The following is a 27,317-nucleotide window of genomic DNA, read 5'->3' on the forward strand; positions in this document are numbered from 1 at the left end:
ATACATCACACCAAACAGTTCTCTATAAATGGAAGCAGTTTCTCTTTGTTCAGACCGCAAACATCCGAAAGTGTATATTTCAGAGTGTAAACCACGAATTGCAGAGAAATAAGGTGGAGTCGCCATTGAGGCTCACAATTATTTTCTGATCTCCTTATTGCTAAATCTGTGTCCTCAGACAGAGAGATCGATAGCATGTTATATGTGCTGCCGAACACTTCACCTGCAGTCGATAAGAGATGCCTATAAGCAGTCACTTGGGACTGACCTCTGACGTCACGCAGGGAATAAAATGGGATGCGTTGCCAGCATGAACTCCGTATCACTACCTCGCTGACGCTGTGCATATGTGACCAAAGTGCTTATTGGATTTCACGTCGACAACTTTCTGGCCTGCGAATGTTCGGATGCTGATGGACTTGTGTTACCATGGACTATATGAATTCTTCTCTTGGTATGTGTCTACTACCATATGACAGCACGGAAATTTTTGTAATCTGTCAAGTGATAATTTCGTACCAGTCTTGTGTAACAAAGAGTGTTTGTTGCACTTTAACAGGCGCAATGTTAACGATGAGGACTCGAACTTATCGTGAGTGATGCGACTCTAAAAATCTGCACCAATCCACGGTCTTCAGACGACATTGCAAATGTTACAGTCCTATAGCAAGAACCGCAAAAGTTTGTATGGCGAATGCACAGTAAAGGCATTGTTCAAGAAAGTGAGCCGTTCTATTATTTTCTTAGTTTTGCCATCACCTCAGGCACAGATTATTTTTGGGCAGGACGCATTTTCATTTTTCGTTTTGTACTAGTATACAACCTCAACACTGTGTCATTTGATGATCTTGGTGCACTGTACATTGAGTTTTCAGATTTATTTTCACCAGGGAGTGCTAACTATGTGGCTCACATACTGATGTTTTCTTCTACACCTCTCTACTTTAGAGTTAGACCAGCGTTAGTAACATTGCGAGGGGACCTAAATCAGATGGTGTGCTGCAACAAGAGATCCTCACACACGTCAAATTAAGAAAATGAACAACATTATTGGTAGTTTTACACAGACCAAATGGTTCCTCCGTATTCGTCGTGATTTTAAAGCATCCATAAGAGCATAGTCAGAGATTGACATCCATCCCATTCTAAAACCAGAAGAGCTCATGTCAAAGCTATCAGCTGACCAGTACTTCTCCAAAATTGATTTATCTGAAGCACTCAAGAAAGTAGTTTCTTGAGACCAGACCAATAGTAAACATAATGAACAAGATCCAGTGTTAAATGTACAGATATAAAAGGTTGCCTCTCAAATTTGCTAATGCACCATAAATTTTCCAACGTTTCTTGGAGCAGCTTATTCTGTATGCAGAAAACTTTCAGGACGATATAAGTGCCAGTAACATTTTGGAACTAATGTATACTGTTCCAGAAACTGCATAAAAATGAGCTAAAGTGCAATCAGCAAAGTTGTGAATTCGTTCATGAACACCACGCTGCTGCTAAGGCCGCTGGTTCGAACCCTGCCTCAGGCATGGATGTGTGTGCTGTCGTTAGGTTAGTTGAAGTAGTTTAAGTCTAGGGGACTGATGGCCTCAGATATTAAGTCCCATAGCGCTCAGATCCATTTTGTTCATGGACAATGCGAGTGTTCAGTGCCACACACTGAACTGAAAATGGCTGGAAAAGCACAGCAACTTGTGGAAACCAGCAATAAATTTGAAGCGACCACCAAGTTAAAAGACCTTCCCTTTTTTTGGGAAGATCAGTTACCATGCAAAAAGCATACCAAATGCGGCCCAGATTGCCAGATTTAATATAAGTAAGAAAGGTACAAAAAACGAACGGTCACAGCAGCATGAGAAGGCTTTTAAAAAGTAAATGCAATATCTGAAGTTCACTCGTTGTTTAACGAAGTTCGATTGATCAAGACGCTAGAAAGTAGCCACTGACGCCTTTCAAATGCACTGGGGTCATCCTTCTTTTGCAAAAGTGCTGATTGGCGTGAAAAACCCATCGCACATACGTCCAAAACCTTAACTTCAGCCCAATTAAAGTATTCCAAAATCTGGAAAGAAGCCCTTGTGACCGTTTTCGCATTCAGAAATTCCATTTATTTCTCTATGATACAAAATTTCACGTCATTATTGACCATAAACCGCTGATTTTCTTGTTTCTCCTTAACTTACAACTTCCTGGGAAAATAGCCCAACACCTCCAACGCTGCACCCTTTTCTTGTGAGGAGTTATACACTTCATTATCGGTCTAGAACATAACAAACAAATGCTGATGATCTATCCAGATCACTCTGACTACCAGACTCCACATCTGACCCTCAGGAAAGACTGTATTTCCAAGTTGATGATATCCTACAAATTAACTAGAAGATTAATGAACCATCTCGGGTTTCAAGCCACGTCAAGTGGTTTACTGCCCACAAGCTTTCGGCAGAGATCTGCTCTGCCATTGTCAAGTGGTTGACAATGGCAGAGGAGATCTCTGCCGAAAGCTTGTGGGCAGTAAACAACTTGACGCGGTTTGAAACCCGAGAATGTTTTACTAACGGATATCGTCGAGAAAGCATGCATTCTTACATAATTAGAAGACTTTCCTCTCACAGCGATTGTAATTGCAAAGGACACGTTTGACAACCCTCTTCTGAAGTATGAGATATTCACCAAGGTTGACTGGAACTCTCTTACGGAACTAAGCACATACTTTTGTTTCAAAAATGTCACCCAAATGGTAAAGGAAGTACTGATACTGACAAAAGATGATGATCACTGCTGAGTGATCATCTTGCCACCAACGGGTATTTCAAACGAATGGGGGATAACACAAATGAAGATGCTTACAAAATGGCATGCCTGCTGGACCAGCATCACGCAGGAGATCGATAGTCTCTGATATAAACTGCTAAATATTTCACCTACAGTGGATAAGGTGTAGCCACGAGTATTCACATAGGCCTCACCTCTGACGTCTTGCAGGAAGTAAAATCGGTCGCCTTACCAACATGAATTCATATCATAATGACGCTGTGCATACGTGACTCGGCTACTTATCTGAACTCACTTGGACAACTTTTTGGACTGATAATGTGCTGATATTGATGCACTTGGATGACCATGGACGATCTGAATTCGTTTCTTGGTGTGTGTCCATAGCTTTACGACGACCTGGCACAGAGTGGTTTTGTGAAATCCCAGAAGATAATCGTTCATCCATCTTTACTGTGTAATAAAGAGTGCTTGTCGCACTTTAGCAGCCATAGTACTTATTAGCACATAGCGCACTTATAAGTGAAAGAGAGTACCATTGAAGGTTTATGATGGTTTCACGGACAACATTTCGATGGTTTCTTTCTCAGTAATTTCAAACTCGGTTGATCTCCGTCCATAAAGTTACATCGCTGACAGAAATTAACAAAAAAATATCTTTTTTTCAGAGTGTTTTGTTGGATGAAACTGGTAAACTTCACAGAGATCCAGCGGAGCAGGACAACAGCGAAAAAATGATGCATGAGAACTTCAGGTGGCAAACCGTGTGGAACTACTTCCGGGCAGCTGGTGGCCTCTGCCTATTGTTTTCTGTGGCTGTCATGATAGTCATCGCACAAATTATCACCAGCGGTTCGGACTATGTCGTAACGTTTTGGTAAGAAACTGCAAATAGTACTCTAAATATCAAATGGTTTATGTTACCTGCAACAAACGTACTCTGTTTCGCAAAATATGATAAGTGTACAACATTACTTTTGCTTCTTTGTCCAGAAAATTACGTAAGATATGTTTTTCCTCTATTTTTATGGTGTTGGAGTAGCCACCATGAATTTTTCATTGATAGAGAAGGATTTTACTTGACGACGTATTGAAATAATGTAGAGGAAAGTCAAATAATCCTGGTTCATGATAATGTAATGACTACACGCAATTATCATATTACGAGACATCGATAGATGCGCAACGTCTCCTGCATTAACTGCAGAAACTCATCTGACAATTTAGATGACCTTTGTTTATCGCACTCAACAGTATGCCGCCCAATAATTATTGGTTGATATAGCACCTCATTTTTTTCAAATTTACAAACATTCCTGCCTAAATCAAAATATATGTTGAATGATCAGCTTGCACTGTAAAATAGACATTACGTTAGTTACATAACATATCTGATAAAATATAAAAAATTAGCACAAACCTTTTAGATGTTAGAACTAGATACCCTGTACTATTAACAATGTGTTATATATAACTTCCTTCTATACCTTAGTTCTACTTTTCATTAGCTTGACATATATGTATATTTGATTCAGTTATTGTAAATTATAAATCTGTCAGTTGTTTTTTGGAAAGATTAGACACCATGCAAATTGCATACCAAATGCCACCCAGATTACAATAGGCACATGCCCATATCTTCGCCAGGGTCATTCCCCACCAGCGTACTTCTGTTACCGCGTCACGTACTCACAACTCCATTACATGGCACCTAACGTCGCGATGGGCAGTGCTCGTAACTTTTTGGCTTAGCAGTGAATATTCAATAATAGGGGGCACAGACTGCATTCCTATCTTATATCCTATATACTTCGAATTCTTGTCTCTGGACTTCTCATTATTATTGTTTCTTCTTGATTTCTTATAGCTTGTACTGCTTTTTACGTGGACTATGAAATATCTTGAACCACTTTGCATTTTCGAACACTTTTTATATGTCGTCAGGACTGCTGCTTTACCTTACCTGCAGTCAATCTGATCGTCATGGAACAGATCATTAATTTTCTTCTCCAACCAGTCATATTTATTTCTGTTCAACAATTTTTATACCTAAACAGTAATGCTGAATTTGTAGTACTTCACGCGCTTAACTGCAATTTTTATCATCGGAAGTTTGTAGTTGGAATGCCTGTAAAAGACTCATCGTACGTCGCCGGTCTCATAGATTCTATACGCTGTATTGAATATTCGTGGTTTGCAAGGTTTTCTATGTAGTTTCGAAAAGCAAGTCATATGCAGTGGTCATCTGAAACATCATATTGCTCAGAGAGCTGTTGATGGGTAGCACATTTGATTTGAGCACTGTCCAGTGAAGCACTGAATTAGAGGATCGGTCCCTAACTTGTACACTCGGTTAATATGTTAACGTGAAATCTTTTCCGTTATTAATTCTTCGTAACATGTAATCTGGTTGAAACATTCGGTAACTGTAATGCTGCTGATGTGCACAGGTCTAACACGGAGGTACTGAGGACGTCCCTCCAGATGCAACTGGAGGCGGCCGGTGGCAGCAACCAGACGTTGTCAGAGGAGCTGGAGTCCCTCCCGCCGAGTGAGTTTTTCCTGGAACTGTTCGGAGGTCTCGTGGTGGGCTGCATCCTGCTCACTCAAATACGATCCATCGCCTTCTTCAAAATGTGCATGCGGGCGTCGCGAAACATGCATAACACCATGTTCAACTGTATCCTCCGGGCGCCTATGCGCTTCTTCGACACGAACCCATCTGGACGAATTCTCAACAGATTCTCTAAGGATATGGGATCTACTGATGAACTCCTGCCGCAGTTTTTGATCATGATGATTCAGGTATTTTTTGTAATTCTGTTTCAGTAATTTGAATATATTTATCAATGGAGGTATAATAATAATAATAATAATAAATAATAATAATGTAATGGGAACAATTCCTCGAATTTCATTCTGTTCGGTAATGCTCTTCTCACGCTCGATAAGAATCACACACGTCCACCAAGAAAATTTATCTCTGAAATCCAAACGTGGGCCTTAAAACGCAAACCATAAGAGATATGAGCACATGCTCGGTAGAAGAGATGTGTGCCACAGCAGTGAAGAGATACAAGTGCTCATCTCTCATAATGTATGCGTTTTAGAATCCATGTATACCAGACAAGGAGCTGTCTCGCTTAAACAACTTCGGTGTTTTATATGATTGATGAAACTTGGAAAGCACTGTGGGGCTGCCTTCGCGAGAAGTGTCTATGGATATGAAACTTGTGTCTTGTATGACATCACTGAAATGTACGACGGAATCTTAGAAGTAACAAAATTCTTGACATACCTAGCTGGACCATCACTTCTGGAATAAAAGATTGCTAGTCCCCCTAGGTATGCAGAAATGCAGTAGACATATGCTGAAGTCGTAGTTGTGCTAATGAAAGGTACAGCGTGTTCAGGTTTCCCGCTTCAGTATGTATAACAGGCAAGGGCCGCATAGAGCCGATACCACTGTTGTAACCCAGTCTGGCAGCATTTATTATTGCAAAGTATAACGGATAAAAGGCAAGTGTGTCGCTTTTTGGCCATATCACACTATCGATGAAAGTCTTGATTCCAATTGCAAGAGGGTAACCTAAATCTTCTTCTGTTCATCCACTTTTCAAAGGGTCGACCTTTGTGACCGAGCAGTTCTAGGCCCTTCAGTCCGGAAATGCGCTGCTGCTACGGTCACAGGTTCGAATCCTGCCTAGGACATGGAAGTGTGTGATGTCCTTAGGTTACTTAGGTTTAGGTAGTTCTAAGTCTAGGGTACTGATGCCCTCAGATGTTAAGTCCCATAGGGCTTACAGCCATTTGAACAATTTTTTGAAAGTGTCGTTGTCAGAATTAGGTAATTCAGTATGCCATAAATGTTGGCCTGCCATACCTCATGATATGAATTAAATGAATTCTCAGTTGTGGATATGTACAACCATCAGCTTGTAATGGTACTTGAATTACGTAACCATTACGGCACCTCAACCTCTCGATACCAGCACTATTATACTGTGTTTCTGTAAAGTAGTTGACATATTTCTGAGACAACATTCAGATTTGATTTCATTAATGCAGAGGTACTTTGATACATCGATATGTTTGTATTGCAATGATATTATTGTTATGTGTATTCTTTCTTTTCTCACTATGATCTTTGACGTACTCGTAACTCTTGATTTTTGGGCGCGCAAGCGATTATTTGTTAGTTAGAGAGTCGGGCCTTGAGAAAGTCAAGTCTTGGACGTCCTGTTGAAAAGACGCATATTGTAGTCAACTTACAAAATGTGAACTTTAACAGTGAGGAAGACGTTTTCAAGTATGTTTTGTATTGTGAAGTGATGTTTTGTGTGTTATGTGATATTGCAACAACAGCAATAAAAAGGAAGTATAACTTAAATTCGGAGTGCTGATTACTTTTTTACATCACCATTGTCCTCCAAAAGTGTAACCTTCAAGAATGGTTTGTGAAACGCATCTACAAAACGTTTGAATATCGCAGAATAAAACCTAGGCCTCTTTGCATCCGAGCGTGGAATCATCACCATCTAGATTTTCGACGATTGAGCCATGATTTTACAACGAGACCAGCGTTGGAAACACGAAAAGATGAGTGCCTAGTTTATTCATTATTACATGAAATGACTTTATTAACTGTGATCTAATGACACCTGCCACATAATAACTTTGTTGTTGCCCGAAAATGCAGTATTTAGAAGCGTGAACAACATCACAATCGTTATTAAAGTTGTGGTAGGGTTGTTAGAAGCTATAGAATGGAATGACTACAGTGAAAATTTGTGCAGGACCGGGACTCGTAGCCGAATTTCCCGTCTTACCATCTGACTACCTGTGAACGACTCACGGCCAGACCCAAGTTTCCACATGTCGTCAGTTCTGCGTCTAAGACGTGAATTCGTACATCCATTATGTATATTTGCCTAAGGTGAGACATTTTAATTGAACGTTGCTTGCCCAGTGTCGGCTGGTAAATACACTACTGACCATTAAAATTGCCACACCAAGAAGAAATTCAGATGACAAACGGGCATTTATTGGACAAATATATTATACAAGAACTGGCATGTGATAGCATTTTCACGCAGCTTGGGTGCATAGATCCTGACGAATCAGTACCCAGAACAACCACCTCTGGCCGTAATAACGGCCTTGATACGCTTGGGCATTGAGTTAATCAGAGCTTGGATGGCGTGTACAGGTACAGCTGCCCATGTAGCTTCAACATGATACCACAGTTCACCAAGAGTAGTGACTGGAGTATTGTGACGAGCCAGTTGCTCGGCCACCATTGACCAGACGTTTTAAATTGGTGAGAGATCTGGAGGATGTGCTGGCCAGGGCAGCAGTCGAACATTTTCTGTATCCAGAAAGGCCCGTACAGGATCTGCAACATACGGTCGTGCATTATCCTGCTGAAATGTAGGGTTTTGCAGGGATCGAATGAACGGTAGAGCCACGGGTCGAAACACATCTGAAAAGTAACGTCCACTGTTCAAAGTGCCGTCAATGCGAACGAGAGGTGACCGAGACGTGTAACCATCGTTACCCCATACCATCACGCCGGGTGATACGTCAGTTTGGCGATGAGGAATGTACGCTCCCAATGTGCGCTCACCGTGATGTCGCCAAACACGGATGCGACCATCATGATACTGTAAACAGAACCTGCATTCATCCGAAAAAATGACTTTTGCCATTCGTGCATCCACGTTCGCCGCTGAGTACACCATCGCAGTCGCTACTGTCTATGATGCAGCGTCAAGGGTAACCGCAGCCATGGTCTCCGAGCTGATAGTCCATGCTGCTGCAAACGTCGTCGAACTGTTCCTGCAGATGGTTGTTGTCTTCCAAACGTCCACATCTGTTGACTCAGAGATCGAGACTTGGCTGGACGATCCATTACAGCCATGCGGATAAGATGCCTGTCATCTCGACTGCTAGTGATACGAGGCCGTTGGGATCCAGCACGGCGTTCCGTATTACCCTCCAGAAGCCACCGATTCCATATTCTGCTAAAAGTCATTGGATCTCGACCAACGCGAGCAGCAATGTCGCGATACGATAAACCGCAATCACGATAGGCTACAATCCGACCTTTATCAAAGTCGGAAACGTGATGGCACGCATTTCTCTTCCGTGCAAGAGGTATCACAACTACGTTTCACCAGGCAACGGTGGTCAACTGCTGTTTGTGTATGAAAAATCGGTTGGAAACTTTCCTCACGTCAGCAAGTTGTAGGTACCGCCACCGGCGCATTTGAACTGTGAATTCTGACATTGCCCTCACAGTATATATTTTCTTTAATGTCGTTTGTTGTTAGCAGTATTAGCTTTTCCCAAGACTTAGCAGCTTTCACTCAGTTAATACAAGGCAGGAATCAAATCTGTATGTGGGATGCACTTCCTTGACACTTATGCAGAGAGGAGTGCAGTATTCTGCGGCATCTATTTTCAATAAGCTACCACAAGAAGCAGTAGCCCAAACACTTTTATGTCTAAACTGAAGAGTTTCCTCATGGCTCGCTCCTTCTATTCTGTCGAGGAGCTCCTGGAAGAGCTGAAAAATTAAGCAAATTCCAGTGTTAGATTGTTGATTTTCTTTATTTAAACTTACGAATTGTCGCCTGAATATGTTACTTATATTTCATTTTATCTGTTTCTACTCTCGTGTTATAGTTTCATGTATTGACTCGTTCCGTGGCCATGGAGACTTCTCCTTAATTTGGTTCCACTGAACAATAAATAAATAAATAAAAATGCAAGATAACATATATTTTTATTTTTAACATCGTTTGACTGAAACGTACCAACGTGCCTGCTGCACCGAGTCCGCATGCTGTCACAATTAAACTATTAGCTCGTGAAGTACTTTCGGGGATACAGCCAAGTTGTCTCCATTTTCCTAGTTCTAATCCTGGCAGCATGTATCTTTAATAACATTGCTCTCATCCCTTGAACAAGACGACTGGATCGATTGTCGAAATATTCTGAAGAAAAAATGTAGACAACAGGTCGGCTGTACATGATTAATCAAACTTAAATCAGTTGCTTTTCGATGCAGAACCGCTTCAATCCGCCAAATGGGCGATTATTGAGCGTCGAGATCTCCCCACTTTTGCGATATTCCAAACAACCTTGTATGAGGGAAACCAGTATCCATTCTCTCGTTCCAGATTTACCTGGTGCTCTTCGGAATTCTGGCCATGGTCCTCGTCGTGAACTACGTTCTCATTGTTCCCATGGCAATCGTCGGAGCACTATTCGTTTATGTGGCAAGACTCTTCATGACAACTGGGAGAAATATTAAGAGACTGGAGGGTGTCCGTAAGTATCGAGATTTTTCACACAAGCCAGTAGTTTTTGTTGTAATGAATGCTCACTCTAATTCCACATTTTTAGTACGAAGTGTAAGTTGTGTTTCTGTGTTTGTGTGTGTGTGTGTGTGTGTGTGTGTGTGTGTGTGTGTGTGTGAGTGTGTGTGTGTGCGTGTGTGTGTGTGTGTGTGTGTGTGTGTTGAGGAGAGGGGGTTGGTAAGAACTGAACTACTCCCATGAGCAGTCATGTCTTCCTTTCTTCCAGGAGTGCTAGTTTCATGGGAGAGCTAAAAAATAAATAACAGCATTGTACATTAATACAAGAATGAAATTTCCCCTTACAAGGCTACTAAAAATGAAATAAATTTACTGGTATACATTACGCATAAGATTTCTAATATATCTGCTGACAGAGTAATACTGTACATTAATTCAGCGTGCAGAAGCTAGAGTTCTATTTAAAGAAAAGCAAATAGATCTAAAACAACGTCAGTAATTTTTGTTTGTAAAACAATTTTTGTAACCGATTACATACATTTTCAGGGACCACTCCTTCTGAAGAAGATATTTTTAGAAATATCGAAACCTAGGGTCAAGGGCTAATAAATGTTCGTTTTGCAACTGGTTGGCTGATTTTTCCAAACTCCTGAGTTTGATCCTGAGTGAAGCCTCTGAATAATCCCGAGCCTGTAGCCAAAGTTCCACTAGCATGGTACAGCAAACGAAACTTTTTCTAAATCCTTTCCACTTTCCGTGCTCATAACCAGGAGTCTGTCAAATCTCGCAGTTATGACCAGAGTTTAGTCTGTAACAACTGAAGGTTGTTACTAATTACAGAGCGGAAGTACCTCCTGTCCATTGCCTGGGCAGCCAGACACAGAGATGCATGCTAATCTCATAAAGCAGTCAGCCGAACGCCAGAATTACAAAGCTTTGCTTCTTATCTCTTACAATCATTTCTAGCATACTTCTGCCAATTAAAGGGTAGAGCACAGTGTAGGGAGACAGCATTACAACACCGAAAAAATTATGTTCCGTCCCGCGTGATGTTGCATTTTATGTTGCCATGGATGCGTCTCCTACCGCCACTGTGACATCATAGTATTTAAGCCAATCAGCATTTCTGTTTCTGCACACTGCTAAAGTCGCAGCTTTCTCAAACTTGGTTTAGTAATTCTCTAAAAAAAGCGAAAGTAAACATCAGTAGCCGGTGGGGGAATTCCACCGTCTCTCGGGCGAAATCCTCGGATTTTTCCTTCCAAGGGAGCCATCTCCACAGGGTAAAGTGAGGTATACTTTTTGCACCTTGAAATGCAGTTACACTGTGACGAGAAAGCATGTTCCGAGTTTTCGATAGGCTCGTGCCTATTGTATACTTCAGAGGTAAAAAAGACTTAATACATCGGGCCGCCCCATGCAAAACTGTGGTGTTTGTCCCAGCAGCTGGTGTCGCCCTTGCATCGCTCTTGTTTCGCCAGCCATTTTAAAGACATTTATGTGGAAGCTGAGGGTTTGCCTCTAGTGGCTACACCGTGTGGAACTAACCTTCTCGCTCAGTATTGAAAAAGTCTGCTCTGCCAAGAGGCAAAGTCATTGGAACTAAAGTTGAGAAGTAAAAAGGAGGTTATTGAGTTAAAGAATAAAGAGAATAGGAACACCGTAACACAGCACATTTGTATATTTCTCACTGTAGAGGTCTTAATGCATTTAGAAAGATAGTTTCACATGAATAACGTTTATGAAAAACGGCGCCTCCATCCCAGCGTTTTTCAAACTGTGTAGAAATTTCAAATTCTCTACCGAAACATCCTATGCATTCGCCTTATATTCACTATAACAAGTAACTGAAAAGACAACTCACGCTTCTTCATCAACCCAGAAATGTCGAAGCTCCTTGCACCGATATCAGATAAAGGAAGAATTCGACAGCACCAGGAAACAGAGTAGAATGGCGAATGCTCATGCGAACAAGGAAGATTTTGTGATTTCAAAACTGCGAAGGTTCCCCATTGGCTGATGGGCAAACTGACCTCCCAGATATTGGAAATACCATAGAAAGGATTGAAACCACCTCCTTTGATAATTAATAGTTCTCTTGGCTACAGGACAAACGACAGATTTAGCGACTACATCCAGATACACAGGCAATTACTGAATACTACCGTGTGAATGAAACTTATCTACGCTCTTCTTCCTAAGACTGCAGGGATCTACATTTAACGATATTCATCAAATGATAAAGTCACTCAACGGAAACAATGTTTAGAAATTCTTAAGACAAGGAAACGGCTCCTAGCCCGTCTCAGACGCAAGTTCACAGCATTCATTGTGTCGAGCAAAAATGTGAAATTTAACTTTGAGTCTAAGTTCTGAAGGGATAAACTGATTTACTGATGAAGATAGCTTCCAATATTCGGTCATTTCAGTGGTCAATTTCTTAATGTCTTCTTAATGCCTACGTGGCATTAATGGCTGCAACAATTGTAATATTTGGAGATCTTCCTCCCACTTATAACTCCCGATTGCTCAGCATCACCCGACTTAATTCGACTACATTCCATTATCCTCTTTTTGCTTTTGTTGATGTTCATCTTATATCCTCCTTTCAAGACACTGTCCATTCCATTCAACTGCTCTTCCAAGTCCTTTGCTGTCTCTGACAGAATTACAAGTCATCGACGAACCTTAAAGCTTTTATTTCTTCTCCATGGATTTTGATACCTACTCCGAATTTTTCTTTTGTTTCCTTTACTGCTTGCTCAATATACAGATTGAACAACATTTGGGAGAGGCTACAACCCTGTCTCACTCCCTTCCCAACCACTGCTTCCCTTTCATGTCCCTCCACTGTTATAACTGCCATCTGCTTTCTGTACAAATTGTAAATAGCCTTTCGCTCCCTGTATAAGACAAAGAAATAACTACATAAATTATGGCACTCGTGGATTTAAGCCAAATCTCTATTAAATGAAACCCACTGATAGACATCTTTCTTACATTTTCAATTTTTATTACTTTATCTCTTTAAAGGTTCTTTAATATACTGCAACTTCAAATACATTGTGGAAATTAGGTAGATGACTCAATTTATTATCTACGTAAGAAAAATGAAAGAAAATTTTGTTCTTTTGTCTGATTTCTATAGCTGGATGTTCACTAAACCATTCAATGGCAAATATTGAACGTGAAATCACACAATACTTAGACAATATTAATTCAAACAGTAAAATGTGCAATTAAATTGCGAGGTGAACTGAAACAAAAAAATAGATATCAAACATATAGCACTGTGCACTCTCTTTAATATGATGTTGACATTTTTACCATCTTGAATAAGTTGTTAACCATTTACAACAACAGCACATCACAAATACTCTCACGCAGCATCACATCGTTACAAGACGCCCTCCAGCCTAAAGCTCAATTGACAGTCCTTACTAGCTGGCCAGGTACATTAACCCAGTTCCTCAATGATTCCAGCCCTTGACCGTCCCCAAAGCATGCATCGGCGGCTGCCTGCGTCAAGTCGTTTACGTCCGTCACAAATGTAGCCCCGTCGTCAGTACATGGCCGCCGTCTCAGCGTTTATCGTCACACACGCAAAAACCATGCGTGGTCTAATCTAGAACTGCTTATGTTTTTAAAAATATCAGGAACCCGAAATATCGCTATTTAAAAAGATATCATTATGTATTATCGAATGATAGAAAAGATTTGATCTATCGATATATCAACGGTAAAATATCGACGCACTGGCCTGTAAAAATATTGGTTGCGCATTGTATACTGCTGGGTTTAGACCTGTATGTTTAAGTATTGATTCGTTATTAGATATTCTGTACATCAACAATCTAGCATCCTGCTTAACCCCCGTGGAACATGAATTGAAAGAAAACGATGCACGTTACGCTTGGCGATTACCACTTTGCTAACAATGGTAACTGCATGTAAGTGGCACAATAAAATGTGTCCGATGCGTCCGCCATTCAGTTCAGTCACACATCAGATTTATCCGGAATACTACATGTCGACTTACCTGTTTTTTATTTTTTATTTTTTTTTAATTTTGACAGATGCCAGCGACCCAGCATTTCTACATCTACATGACTACTCTGCAATTCACATTTAAGTGCTTGGCAGAGGGTTCATCGAACCACAATCATACTATCTCTCTACTATTCCACTCCCGAACAGCGAGCGGGAAAAACGAACACCTAAACCTTTCTGTTCGAGCTCTGATTTCTCTTATTTTATTCTGATGATCATTCCTACCTATGTAGGTTGGGATCAACAAAATATTTTCGCATTCGGAAGAGAAAGTTGGTGACTGAAATTTCGTAAAAAGGTCTCGCCGCGACGAGAAACGTCTATGCTGTAATGACTTCCGTCCCAACTCGTGTATCATATCTGCCACACTCTCTCCCCTATAACGTGATAATACAAAACGAGCTGCCCTTTTTTGCACCCTTTCGATGTCCTCCGTCAATCCCACCTGGTAAGGATCCCACACCGCGCAGCAATATTCTAACAGAGGACGAACGAGTGTAGTGTAAGCTGTCTCTTTAGTGGACTTGTTGCATCTTCTAAGTGTCCTGCCAATGAAACGCAACCTTTGGCTCGCCTTCCCGACAATATTATCTATGTGGTGCTTCCAACTGAAGTTGTTCGTAATTTTAACACCCAGGTACTTAGTTGAATTGACAGCCTTGAGAATTGTACTATTTATCGAGTAATCGAATTCCAACGGATTTCTTTTGGAACTCATGTGGATCATCTCACACTTTTCGTTATTTAGCGTCAACTGCCACCTGACACACCATACAGCAATCTTTTCTAAATCGCTTTGCAACTGATACTGGTCTTCGGATGGCCTTACTAGACGGTAAATTACAGCATCATCTGCGAAGAGTCTAAGAGAACTGCTCAGATTGTCACCCAGGTCATTTATATAGATCAGGAACAGTAGAGGTCCCAGGACGCTTCCCTGGGGAACACCTGATATCACTTCAGTTTTACTCGATGATTTGCCGTCTATTACTACGAACTGCGACCTTCCTGACAGGAAATCACGAATCCAGTCGCACACCTGAGACGATACCTCATAGCTCCGCAGCTTGATTAGAAGTCGCTTGTGAGGAACGGTGTCAAAAGCTTTCCGGAAATCTAGAAATACGGAATCAACTTGAGATCCCCTGTCGATAGCGGCCATTACTTCGTGCGAATAAAGAGCTAGCTGCGTTGCACAAGAGTGATGTTTTCTGAAGCCATGCTGATTACGTGTCAATAGATCGTTCCCTTCGAGGTGATTCATAATGTTTGAATACAGTATATGCTCCAAAACCCTACTGCAAACCGACGACACTGATATAGGTCTGTAGTTAAATGGATTACTCCTACTACCCTTCTTGAACACTGGTGCGACCTGTAGTGTTAAAATTGCATGATGAAGTTAAATGTTGCAGTATGTGTTCGCAGCCCCGACCGCCGATTACCTCAGCAATTCCCCTCACACGTCCACCGGAAAGACCAGTGTTACCATTTAGATTTCCGTTCATCATTTTCAGCAACTGTTTTTCAAGAATGCCAATGTAAAGAAATAGCGTGCTGGGTGAATTAAAAATTGTTATTAAAGCCACTGGTGTGCCATTTCTTCACATCGGAAAACTTGTTATTCCATTCACACCACTATCACCCCACTGCAATCGAACTTCGTCTTTATGCCACGTGTACTTGCTTCGAAAAGTCATACAAAAAGGCTTTACGAGATGAAAGCTCAAAAAGTAGTAAGAGTCCTTCACACAACGAAAGTATCATTGTGTTCTACTACAATTTCAAAAGAATAGTTTCAGATATTTACCGAATGTTGCCAAAAAAATGTAATGTAAAATAAAAATATCGGTGCTCGACATCGGCAATCGATATCGATATATCGGAGGAAGTTACATCGCTGGTATATCTCGATAATTTATGGAAAAGTATCAATTTATCAATACTTATCAACAGCCCTAGACTCAGCACCATTTCTCATGAAGCATCTCGTGCAGACCACATAAGTGACACTCAGCCATTTGAATGTGCCACCCCATACATTGTTATACGTCCCTATTTAGGTGTTCTACTGTTTCTTAGACACTTGTCCTAGGCATTGCTGTTTCAGTTTAGACACAAAAACTTCGAAGCCGCTGTGATGAGTGTTCATGACTCAAATCACTACAAACAAACACTTTAATTGTGGTCATTGTTTTCATTTCCCCTGCTGCTTTGTTTGTCAATGTCTTCTTTTACACTTGCAACGACAACTCTTGTAATTTGTTTTCTATAGCGGTCTTCTTTACTTATGATGCTGTATGCTGGGGACAATGGAATTGTTTATGTGGCGTGTCCTTTATCCTATTAATTGATTCTTGACATTCAGAAACCAAAAGAATACAAGTTTCTTCTCCACACACTTTTGCTTGGATAATAGCAGTAATAGCTTCCTAATTAACTGTTCTTCCTTCTTCATAGAGTAATTCTGTGTTCAGCACAGACTCTTCTGCTTCAATCACGGTTACTGGTCTCTGTCCAAAGAGCGGATCAAAGAGGGGGAGGGCGAAGAGTTGAAACTAAATTAATAACAAATGGTAATTTTTGTAATCTGCGCCAAAGATATGCACATGAATTTAGAGTCTTGGTCAGTGGATTTAGATATTTAATTCAGTATTCTCCATGCCGTCTTACCTTGTGTGCGAGAGAGAATGTACTACCTGTACCAGTGACTAGTGCTCCCCTCCTATTCGAATTGTGGGCTTCCTGATTTGCCACAGGAGCACTCTTTATAATATATGAAGTAAACTGGCAAAAATATTATTGTCAACAAGTTAAGAACTACAGCTTTAAAAGTATTTTATTATAATTTCAATAATGCAGACATTAACTACTCTATAGGTTACTGTATAAAAATTTCGTAATAACTATATATCAGCTATATAGCGTTAGCGATTTGTATGCGAAAACATTTCTCGCATTGTATGTGTGATGTGACGTTTCAGGGAGGAGTCCCGTATTCTCTCACCTCTCCGACACGCTTAATGGGCTGGCCACAATTAGAGCATCAGGAATCCAGGACATCGTCAGAAAGGAATTCGACTCCCACCAGGTGAGTGCTTCCTTATACAGCCGATTATGTGTAGGCATAGGCTAATACATATTTCATATTTTCTGAAGATTCGAGGAAAGATGTTGACGGGTACTATTGAACATTTATATGTAATTTCCTCAATGGTATGAGTAGAGCTGTCATACATGCCAACCCTTTCATGGAGAACGATAGCAGCTAGTTTCAAGCAGAATTCTTGAACGCTCGCTGCTGGATAAGGATGCAGATCCAGCTAGAATTTTCTGTGAGCTACTCATTTCAGTCTCCTGGATAAAATGAAAAATCGTATCTCACCACATGTTAAACCCAATTTCGAAGCACTGGGTTTAAGAAGACGTCGAGGATCTCCTAGACTGCAATTTAAAAATTACGATTGAGGTGATTCCTAGCTATTGTGAAGACCGGATTCTAAACTCTCGTACTTGATTAAAAAATTTAATAAAAAATGTCGCGTGACGAGGGCCTCCCGTAGGGTAGACCGTTCGCCTGGTGCAAGTCTTTCGATTTGACGCCACTTCGGCGACTTGCGCGTCGAACATACTTGATAACATTGCCGTAAAAACGAAGATTATGACTGAACTAAGAGACATTTATCCAAAGTTTTATTTATTATAAGGGCATAATTCTTTTGGCTGGTTTGAAGCCACACTTCGTAGATTCCTACTTTATGCTAATCATTTGTTCTCTACGTAGTTACTAAATCCATCTTGCATGGTGCGCTATGCGCGTTGTAGTTTTGTCTAAATCTATTATTTTGTTACTGCTTTTTCCAACCAGCACCTAGTATACTACATTACCTGATACGAAAAGTGAATCACCCAGAAGACATTGTCGGATGTCGTCGAAACTTCGTATACGTGCACATCATCGGCTTGTATGTCAGTGGTTGGAGTTGGGGTTGTCTGTGACAGAAGGGCAACCAGAGAACACTAGCGCTGTTCGTGTTTAGTGTTGTTACCAGGCCTGGATCGACGCATAAGAAGCTTGAGGAGCGTCAGATGTTGAAAAATCACTGTGAAGGACCCTGAAATTCCGCGTTATCGTGTGAGACAGCGTTATCAGCGACTGAGAGAGTGTGAAGGAGCCTTGTTGTGGGGCTCCACTTGGCCAGCTGGGTGAATAGTACTGTGCCCAGATCTGTGGAGCGTTCGGATGGGACAGTGGCCTGATGATGGATGGGATGGGGATGTGAGGGCAGACATGCTCGTCATCAAGGTTCCAGCCGATCACATTTGAGAAACATAATATACGATCGCTGGATCGTGCACCAAGTACTTCACGACTCCTTCATATCTGCGCCTACCAATCCGAAAACAGGTAACGCACCCCCTAGTACTTTCTGTGTCGACCTGCACTATTGGTCGGAGGCTACCGACTACATGTCTAGGAAATACAGTCCCATGCGTAGGGTGTCATTGAGGTCACAACAAACACGGCTGTGTTTTGTGTGGTTAGAGAGCATGGACTCTACTCGTGAATGACATCATATTGTGTTCAGTGATAATTTGCAGTTCTGCTCAATCCCGGGTGACCACAGTGGGGAATGTGGCAGATACCTGGTAGAGGTCTCATAGATCAAATGCCTTGATGAGACATGCGGTGTTACTCCTGATGTCACAGTATGGGCAATTACCGGGTATGAGTTAAAGTCACATCTGGCAGTGACTGAGGGAACTCTGACGGCATAAGGGCGCAACACAGATCCCCTGGGTGTTACATCCCACGAGGCTGTATCGCGTTGCCATTTTTCAACAGATCAGTGCTCGTCCACTCATGGCATATGTCTCTAAGAATTCTCTGCGTAATGTTGAGGTACATCTATGCTCACCAAGAGCCCCAATCTATCTTCGACAGAACACGAGTTGGACCATCCCGGATGTCAACTCCGTACCTGTGCAACTACCCAGGCTATCAAGGATCAGTAACAACAGCTGTGGGCCATCTTGCCTCAGGAGGTCATTCAACGGCTTTATAGCAACCTCCACACCCAACTCAATGCCTGCATCCATGCCAAATGGGGTGCAAATTCAAACAGATAAGTGGGATCATACTGCGAAGACCTTTGTCAATTTTATTCGACATTGTAATCATTGAAATAACTGCACATGCCTCTTCGAACAGTTCGTTTCCTCCTCCCCGTCTGGTCCTTCACTTGTTTTGTCAGACACTGTATTTCTAGTTGCTGCAGGAGATAACCCAATAATGGTCTTAAATAGAAATCTTCCCCCTTCCTTTACTAGTTCTTCATTTCGCAATTTTCATGTCCTCATAAGTTTTAACATTGTTTGATAGCGTCCCACAGCATATGCTTCCACTTTCTTCTCCGGGCTTCCGACAGTATATTTTTCACTTCCATACACTGCTGGGTTGCATGATTACGTTTCCAGGAACAGCTTTATCTCTTCCACATCAACATCGAATTCCTTTATATAGAGGTCACTCAAATGAAAACGAGACAGATGTAGAAGAGTAAGTAAACAGTTTATTATTTCAAAAGTCATTTAAATTGAATCAACTGTGGATTCTTGGTTAAACATTGTAAATTAACTAAACAAACACTTGTTTCACAATTTCATTATTAATATTGCTGCACAACCTTGTTTTCGGGTTATAAGCCCATTTGCAAGTACATTACTGATCCCCAAACACAATAATGCACAGATAAACATAACGACAAGGCAAATATAACCATCTCAACTTCTTAAGGTATCAATCAACAGCTTAATGTACAATTACGTCAATGACCATTTTAACAAATTACTTACGTTATTACACGTTCAAAAATTACACTACAATCACCTGACTAAAGTTATGTCTCAGCCAAGAACTTTTTAACTATGATGGACTGGGGCACAAAATTTTGCTTCCATCTTGGGGTTGTGAGCTCATCTAAAAGAGGCGAAGAATTGAACTTGGTTTGCTCGTTTAATAATAGGTGTCGGGATATATACATCTATCTTTTAATTTCTAAAATTTGTAATTGGTTGAGTTTGGCCCCCTTTTTATCTGTGTGTAAATCATTTACATTAATTGTATATTTGAGGTTATTGTTCAAGCAATATTCTGAAAAGGCTGAATCAGGATTCTTCGATCTCCAGCTTCTGTGGTGATCTTTAAGTCTGGTACAGATTGACCTTCCCGTTTGTCCAATGTAGCAAGACTGACACGGCATGTGATTTTATAAACTCCACTTCTGTTGATATCTGCTTGTTTGTCTTTTGCATTGAACAAGAAACTACCTATTGCCTGAGGAGCATAGAAAAACACAGAGAAACCCTTTGCCTTCAAGATGCTACTTATGCTATTTGATGTTTTCCCTATAAAAGGTTATCTGCACCACTTCTTTCCCAGTTCGCCTATGCTTTTCATTGGGGACAGTAGAGACCTGGCTCGCTTCTTCATCTTTTTACGTTTACAAATTTATGGAGTTGTCTATTGGAACCTTTCAACATACAAAGAATGTCTACTACATGTATGTACCAATACACAACATGTCTTGCAGTGGTTCCCTCTTAAGAAAATCAGTCTCCCACCTGTCCATGATCATTTTTACTATTATGGAGGATAAAGGTGAGCCCATTGCCACACTAGGGCAGGTAAAGGAGGGGCAATATTGCTGATAAATAAAACAAATTATGCAAGCGATGTAGAGGATTTTTTTCAGCCAGTGCAGCTATAAAAACTACAGAGAAACCCAACAGCTAGTTACAATGATCAGGTAGTAAACAAGTGCTCCAACATCTTTTCTGAATATGCCTGTAAGAGAATGCTCGAAATGAACCCTAGGGCACCACAGCTGTATGCTTTACTGAAGCTCCACGAACCAGAAGTGCCAATCCGTCCTGTGGTATCTGCAATACAAGCTCCAGTACATAAGGTTGCCAGGAGAATCAATGCCACTTGAAGAAGAAACTGAACTTCAAAGGGAAATATAGCAGTAAGAATAGTTCAGATTTAGATAACAATTTAATAGATGTTACGTTTACAATAAATGCAAAATTAGTCTCTTTTGAAGCGCATTGCTTGTTCACATGTATTACAGTGAAAGGCTGTGTAGATATTGTGTCACAGTCATTGTATTCATACAATATAGATCCAGAAGGGCAGCTAGCCACCGCTAGTGGAATGGAATGTTGTTTAAATCAAAATTATTTCTGGTTTCAAAGGAGCTATTATCAGCAAGGAGATGGTATGGCAATGAGCTCATCTTTATCCCCTTTACTAGCAGAAATGTTTATGGACAAGTGGCAGACTGATTTTCTTAAGAGAGAACCACTGTCAAAACATGTTGTGTATTGGTACAGCTATGTAGGTGATATTCTTTGTGTGTGGAAAGGTTCTAATATACAACTCCAAAAATTTGTGGAAAATATGAACCAGCGGAACACTAACATAAAGGAAAGGTCAGCATAGAGTTGGGGGGGGGGGGGGGGGGCAGCATAAACTTCCTGGACGTTAGCTTAAAGATAGAGGACAGTAACCATACATTTAAAATTTAGCAGTAAGATTCCTTCACTGGCACCTACAAACATGCAGCATTCCATCACATGATCCACCGTCTCCTTTCTATTCCCATGTCCCAAGAAGACGTTGACCAGGAACTTAACACAATAAAAACAATAGCCACAAACAATGATTATGACCCCAACACGGCTGATAAAATTTTAGAGAAAAAGATGAAGAGGCAAGCCAGGTCCTTACTGTCCCCAATGAACTCGAAAAGAAATGGTGCATATTACCTTTTATAGGGAAAACATCAAATAGCACAAGTAACATCTTGAAGGCAAAGGGTTTCTCTCTGTTTTTCTATGTTCCTCAGGCAATAGGTAGTTTCTTGTTTAATGCAAAAGACAAACAACCACCAATCACCAGAAGTGGGGTTTATAAAATCATATGCCGTGTCAGTTTTGCTACATTGAACAGACGGGGATGTCATTCTGTACCAGGCTTAAAGAACACCACAGAAGCTGGAGTTCGAAGAATCCTGATTCAGACTTTGCGGAACATTTCCTGAACAATAACCTCAAATATACAATTAATGTAAAAGATTTACATACAGAGGAAGAGGGGCCAAATTAAACCAATTATATATTTTAGAAATTAAAAGACAGATGTGTATACCCCGATACCTATTATTAAACGAGCAAAACAAGTTCGATTATTCACCTCTTTTGGATGAGCTCACAACCCCAGGATAGAAGCAAAACTTTGGGCCCCAGTCCATCGTAGTTAAAAAGTTCTTGGCTGAGGCATAACTTTAGTCATGTCATTCTAGTGTAATTGCTGAATGTGTAATAATGTATGTTATTTGTTAAGAAATTGTCATTGACGTAATTGTACATTAAGCTGTGGTTGGATGCCTTAAGAAGTTGAGATCATTATCTTTGCCTTGTCATCAAATTTATCTATGCATTATCATCTTTGGGAATCAGTAACGTACTTTCAAGTGGGCTTATAACCCGAAACCTAGGTTGTGCAATATCATTAATAATAAAATTGTGCAACAAGGCCAAAACAGTGCTTATTTCAAAAGTATTCTGCATTAGTTATTATGCTTTTATTCCACTGTGAGACAAGACCCGCCCACCCCGTGCCTTGATGTAAACATATTTACGACTGCATACGAAACAAAAGGTTGTACCTAGTGGCACACATTTCCGTCCGATGCTGACCGACGGCCACCAGTGTCTTTCTACGGGACTCCAATAATACAGATATCTCATGGGGAGAGATCGTGACGGAGTGGGAGTGATGCTGCGTTTCAGTTTTTGCGGAGTGCCCAAGGGTTTGCATTAATTGTGGCACCGTGTTGCAGAAAATCAACTATCGGCGGGTCCTTGCTGTCAAACGAAAAGGTCATCACGACTTTTCCGGAGCTGGTGAGGCTGTTGTTTAAAGTACGACGCAGAAGTTTCGCTGGGAAGTCCTTATACATCCTCCATACAGGCCCGATTATTCCCTATGCGATTTCGATGTTCTTGGAGAGATGAAAAGAAATAAGAAAAGAAACACATTTGTGCCCATCGATTTGCTTCGGACGAAGAAGGGCATGCCTGGGTACAATCATGGTTCCGTAGATAAATGCAAACATTTTTCCGTAAAGGTATTGACCGTCTTGTCGCACATTCAGATAAACGTATTAACAGTTATGAGAGTTATTTTTGAAACAGTAAACAGTTTAATTACTTGTTTTCCATCTGTCTCGTTTTCGTTTGATTGCCCCCAGTAAAAGAAATTTTTTCATCTGTGCCTGTCTGCATCCATCCTATTTAATCTTATTTCCTAGACATGTTCACCTTAATGCACTGCTCGCATCAAGAGACACAGCTGGAAGCCTTTTCAAATGTAAGCAAGTAAAAGCTGATTCTCTACATCAATGCGATGCGAAAGTCACTTATGGCTCCCAAAAATACTGTGTGTTTTCACTCAGATACAGAACAACGTGAACGCTTAACATTAATTAAGGAAAATGAACCATGTCTTGGTGTGTGAAACAATCAATATTTTAGGTAAAATATAATTTTCTGTCTCCGAAACCGAACGTATAATTCAGCCATAAGAACGTAATCTGAATTTTGCGGAGAGTTAAGGGATGAGCACAGTACACCTGTGAGAGATCATCTGTAGCTTATCTTTTGTATTGAACGAGACTGCAAGAGTCGTAGTCGTATGGCTTTGTTGTTTTTAGGGACCCCAAATGGTTGTTCAGCCGCTCACTCGGTAAAGGTGTTCTTACTACGCGCACAAGGCAACCTTTCCAGGTGGCGTTTGATAGAGTTGTGCCTGTAATGTATCTGCTGAGTGTAGGTGACTGCAATGGATGTGTGTCAAGTGTCGTGACATGTTTGTGTTGTGCGACAATAAGAAAAGGAAGAGCGCGAAGTCCAGTGCTTGCACACAGACTACGACTCGCGAAAAGCACTAAGGGGTCGCCGGGATAACGTCACCGTTCTAAGGACTAGTCGCCACCAAGACTGTAACATTCCGTCGATTCATGGGACGTTGCGTAGGGGTTTGAAACTTAATCCAGGAGACTGAAGACACGTTAGATGGTCAGGGATTAATTGTCGTTACCTCTCGTTTCCTTGACAGCCTTTCTTTCTATAGAAATAACAAAATCACTAATCAACGTTTTCTTTTTTAGGATCGTCATACTTCTGCATGGTTCATGTATGTAACAAACGGGTCAACTCTTGGAATATGGTTGGACTTCCTCAGCAGCATTTTCGTTACAATTGTCACCTACAGTTTCCTCGTCCTTTCTGTAGGTAAGAGCCCCTCTTAAATTATTATGTCACAGGACATCTTCAACATCTCATGAGTTTAGTACACAGGGTGTCCCAGGATGAACAGTCAATATTCAGGGATAAGACAGGATTGATCATTCGAAAAGGAAAACTTTGGTAAACCTACATTAAGATCTATGAGTACTTGTTCATCTTCGTAACTGTGAAACACTTCTCTTTTGCTGCATGATATGGCTGGTCGAAAATATGGTACACAATGACAAACTTATTTGCTATGAATATAGAAGGTCGTGCTCTTAAAAAATGAAAGTCAAACAATAAATTTGTGTAGCTGGGATTATCCTGTGCGGGATGTTTATAGGATGTACACTCCTGGAAATGGAAAAAACAACACATTGACACCGGTGTGTCAGACCCACCATACTTGCTCCGGACACTGCGAGAGGGCTGTACAAGCAAGGATCACACGCACTGCACAGCGGACACACCAGGAACCGCGGTGTTGGCCGTCGAATGGCGCTTGCTGCGCAGCATTTGTGCACCGCCGCCGTCAGTGTCGGCCAGTTTGCCGTGGCATACGGAGCTCCATCGCAGTCTTTAACACTGGTAGCATGCCGCGACAGCGTGGACGTGAACCGTATGTGCAGTTGACGGACTTTGAGCGAGGGCGTATAGTGGGCATGCGGGAGGCCGGGTGGACGTACCGCCGAATTGCTCAACACGTGGGGCGTGAGGTCTCCACAGTACATCGATGTTGTCGCCAGTGGTCAGCGGAAGGTGCACGTGCCCGTCGACCTGGGACCGGACCGCACCGACGCACGGATGCACGCCAAGACCGTAGGATCCTACGCAGTGCCGTAGGGGACCGCACCGCCACTTCCCAGCAAATTAGGGACACTGTTGCTCCTGGGGTATCGGCGAGGACCATTCGCAACCGTCTCCATGAAGCTGGGCTACGGTCCCGCACACCGTTAGGCCGTCTTCCGCTCACGCCCCAACATCGTGCAGCCCGCCTCCAGTGGTGTCGCGACAGGCGTGAATGGAGGGACGAATGGAGACGTGTCGTCTTCAGCGATGAGAGTCGCTTCTGCCTTGGTGCCAATGATGGTCGTATGCGTGTTTGGCGCCGTGCAGGTGAGCGCCACAATCAGGACTGCATACGACCGAGGCACACAGGGCCAACACCCGGCATCATGGTGTGGAGAGCGATCTCCTATACTGGCCGTACACCTCTGGTGATCGTCGAGGGGACACTGAATAGTGCACGGTACATCTAAACCGTCATCGAACCCATCGTTCTACCACTCCTAGACCGGCAAGGGAACTTGCTGTTCCAACAGGACAACGCACGTCCGCATGTATCCCGTCTCACCCAACGTGCTCTAGAAGGTGTAAGTACACTACCCTGGCCAGCAAAATCTCCGGATCTGTCCCCCATTGAGCACGTTTGGGACTGGATGAAGCGTCGTCTCACACGGTCTGCACGTCCAGCACGAACGCTGGTCCAACTGAGGCGCCAGGTGGAAATGGCATGGCAAGCCGTTCCACAGGACTACATCCAGCATCTCTACGATCGTCTCCACGGGAGAATAGCAGCCTGTATTGCTGCGAAAGGTGGATATGCACTGTACTAGTGCCGACATTGTGCATGCTCTGTTGCCTGTGTCTATGTGCCTGTGGTTCTGTCAGTGTGATCATGTGATGTATCTGACCCCAGGAATGTGTCAATAAATTTTCCCCTTCCTGGGACAATGAATTCACGGTGTTCTTATTTCAATTTCCAGGAGTGTATTTGTGGCGTGAAACATAGGTCAGAGTGGAGTACAGAAATATCTTTATTTGTTTTCCCTACTTTTAATTTTATAAAGTTAATCGACAATAGGTAGGAAATGTTAACAATTATACTTAATACATTTACACTAGTACAAAAAATGAGATATACACAAAAGAGAATCAATGTCTTACTTTGTTGCATGAACACTAGCAGGGCCACTAAACTCAAAACAGGTGCCATGTTTGATATTTCTTATCACAATAGCAACATGAGGAACCGGTAAATTCACTGTGAAAAGATTTTTGTTAATAAGACATAAGTCTTTTTCATTTAATTTAAAAACTGTTTTGTCCTGACCATAGACTCTAGAACCATAAATTTTGATCATTTTCCAATACTTTTTATATGGCACAGACATATTTGTACGCGTTGAATTTCTCTTTCCTCTTCGAAATTTAGCAAAGATTTAATCTTCTGCACCTAAGTGTACTGCGTCCGTCATAACAATAGACTCTTGTGTGGATTCTTCAAAGGGATGGACATCATCAAGCTGTCTTCTGTCTTCAAAGAGATATCTGAATGAGATTCAGTCTCGTCTATCTATTTTCCCCTCCTTCTTCTCATTTTCTTTGCTTGCCATCTCTTTGGTCACAGGCATAGCTTTGTGGCTCTTCTGCTTTCGGTGTACTCCCTTTAAGTTTGAATGCTTTTCTTTTTCAGCGTTGTGCTTACTGTTGGAGATGTGGCCTACCTCGGATGTGTTGCTGGAAGACGGTATCCGCTATTCACTTGTGTGTGGCTGGTGACTAGGCCATAGGCAACAAAATATCACTTTTAGATATTAACTGTGTCATATTTTGGTATCTAAGGAATCATATCTAAGAATTATATTGCTTAGTTATCAGCAGATAGAGCACAATGTTCTGTGTACGTGACACAAATTCGCCAGGTACATAATCAATATTTGCGTAAATGTGATCAATGTTTTAGAGACGTGAGCACATTTATTTTCAGTCTGAAAGTTCTGCTTTTCAAAATTACTTTTTACCTCTAAT

The 27,317-nt window shown here is 41.5% G+C and overlaps 1 protein-coding gene across 1 annotated transcript in view; it reads left to right on the forward strand.

Moving 5' to 3' along the window:
• The window catches only part of LOC126334844 (ATP-binding cassette sub-family C member 4-like), a 170,103-nt gene that overhangs the window by 99,205 nt on the left and 43,581 nt on the right, over positions 1 to 27,317 (forward strand). The window contains exons 14-18 of the mRNA XM_049997511.1: positions 3,447 to 3,655; positions 5,229 to 5,583; positions 9,963 to 10,113; positions 17,135 to 17,241; positions 24,386 to 24,509. Coding sequence (XP_049853468.1) covers positions 3,447 to 3,655; positions 5,229 to 5,583; positions 9,963 to 10,113; positions 17,135 to 17,241; positions 24,386 to 24,509 — 946 coding nt within the window. The remainder of the gene's footprint in view (positions 1 to 3,446; positions 3,656 to 5,228; positions 5,584 to 9,962; positions 10,114 to 17,134; positions 17,242 to 24,385; positions 24,510 to 27,317) is intronic.

Source organism: Schistocerca gregaria, chromosome 2 (genome assembly GCF_023897955.1).
Source record: "Schistocerca gregaria isolate iqSchGreg1 chromosome 2, iqSchGreg1.2, whole genome shotgun sequence".
In the NCBI taxonomy this organism is placed as follows: Eukaryota; Metazoa; Arthropoda; class Insecta; order Orthoptera; family Acrididae; genus Schistocerca; species Schistocerca gregaria.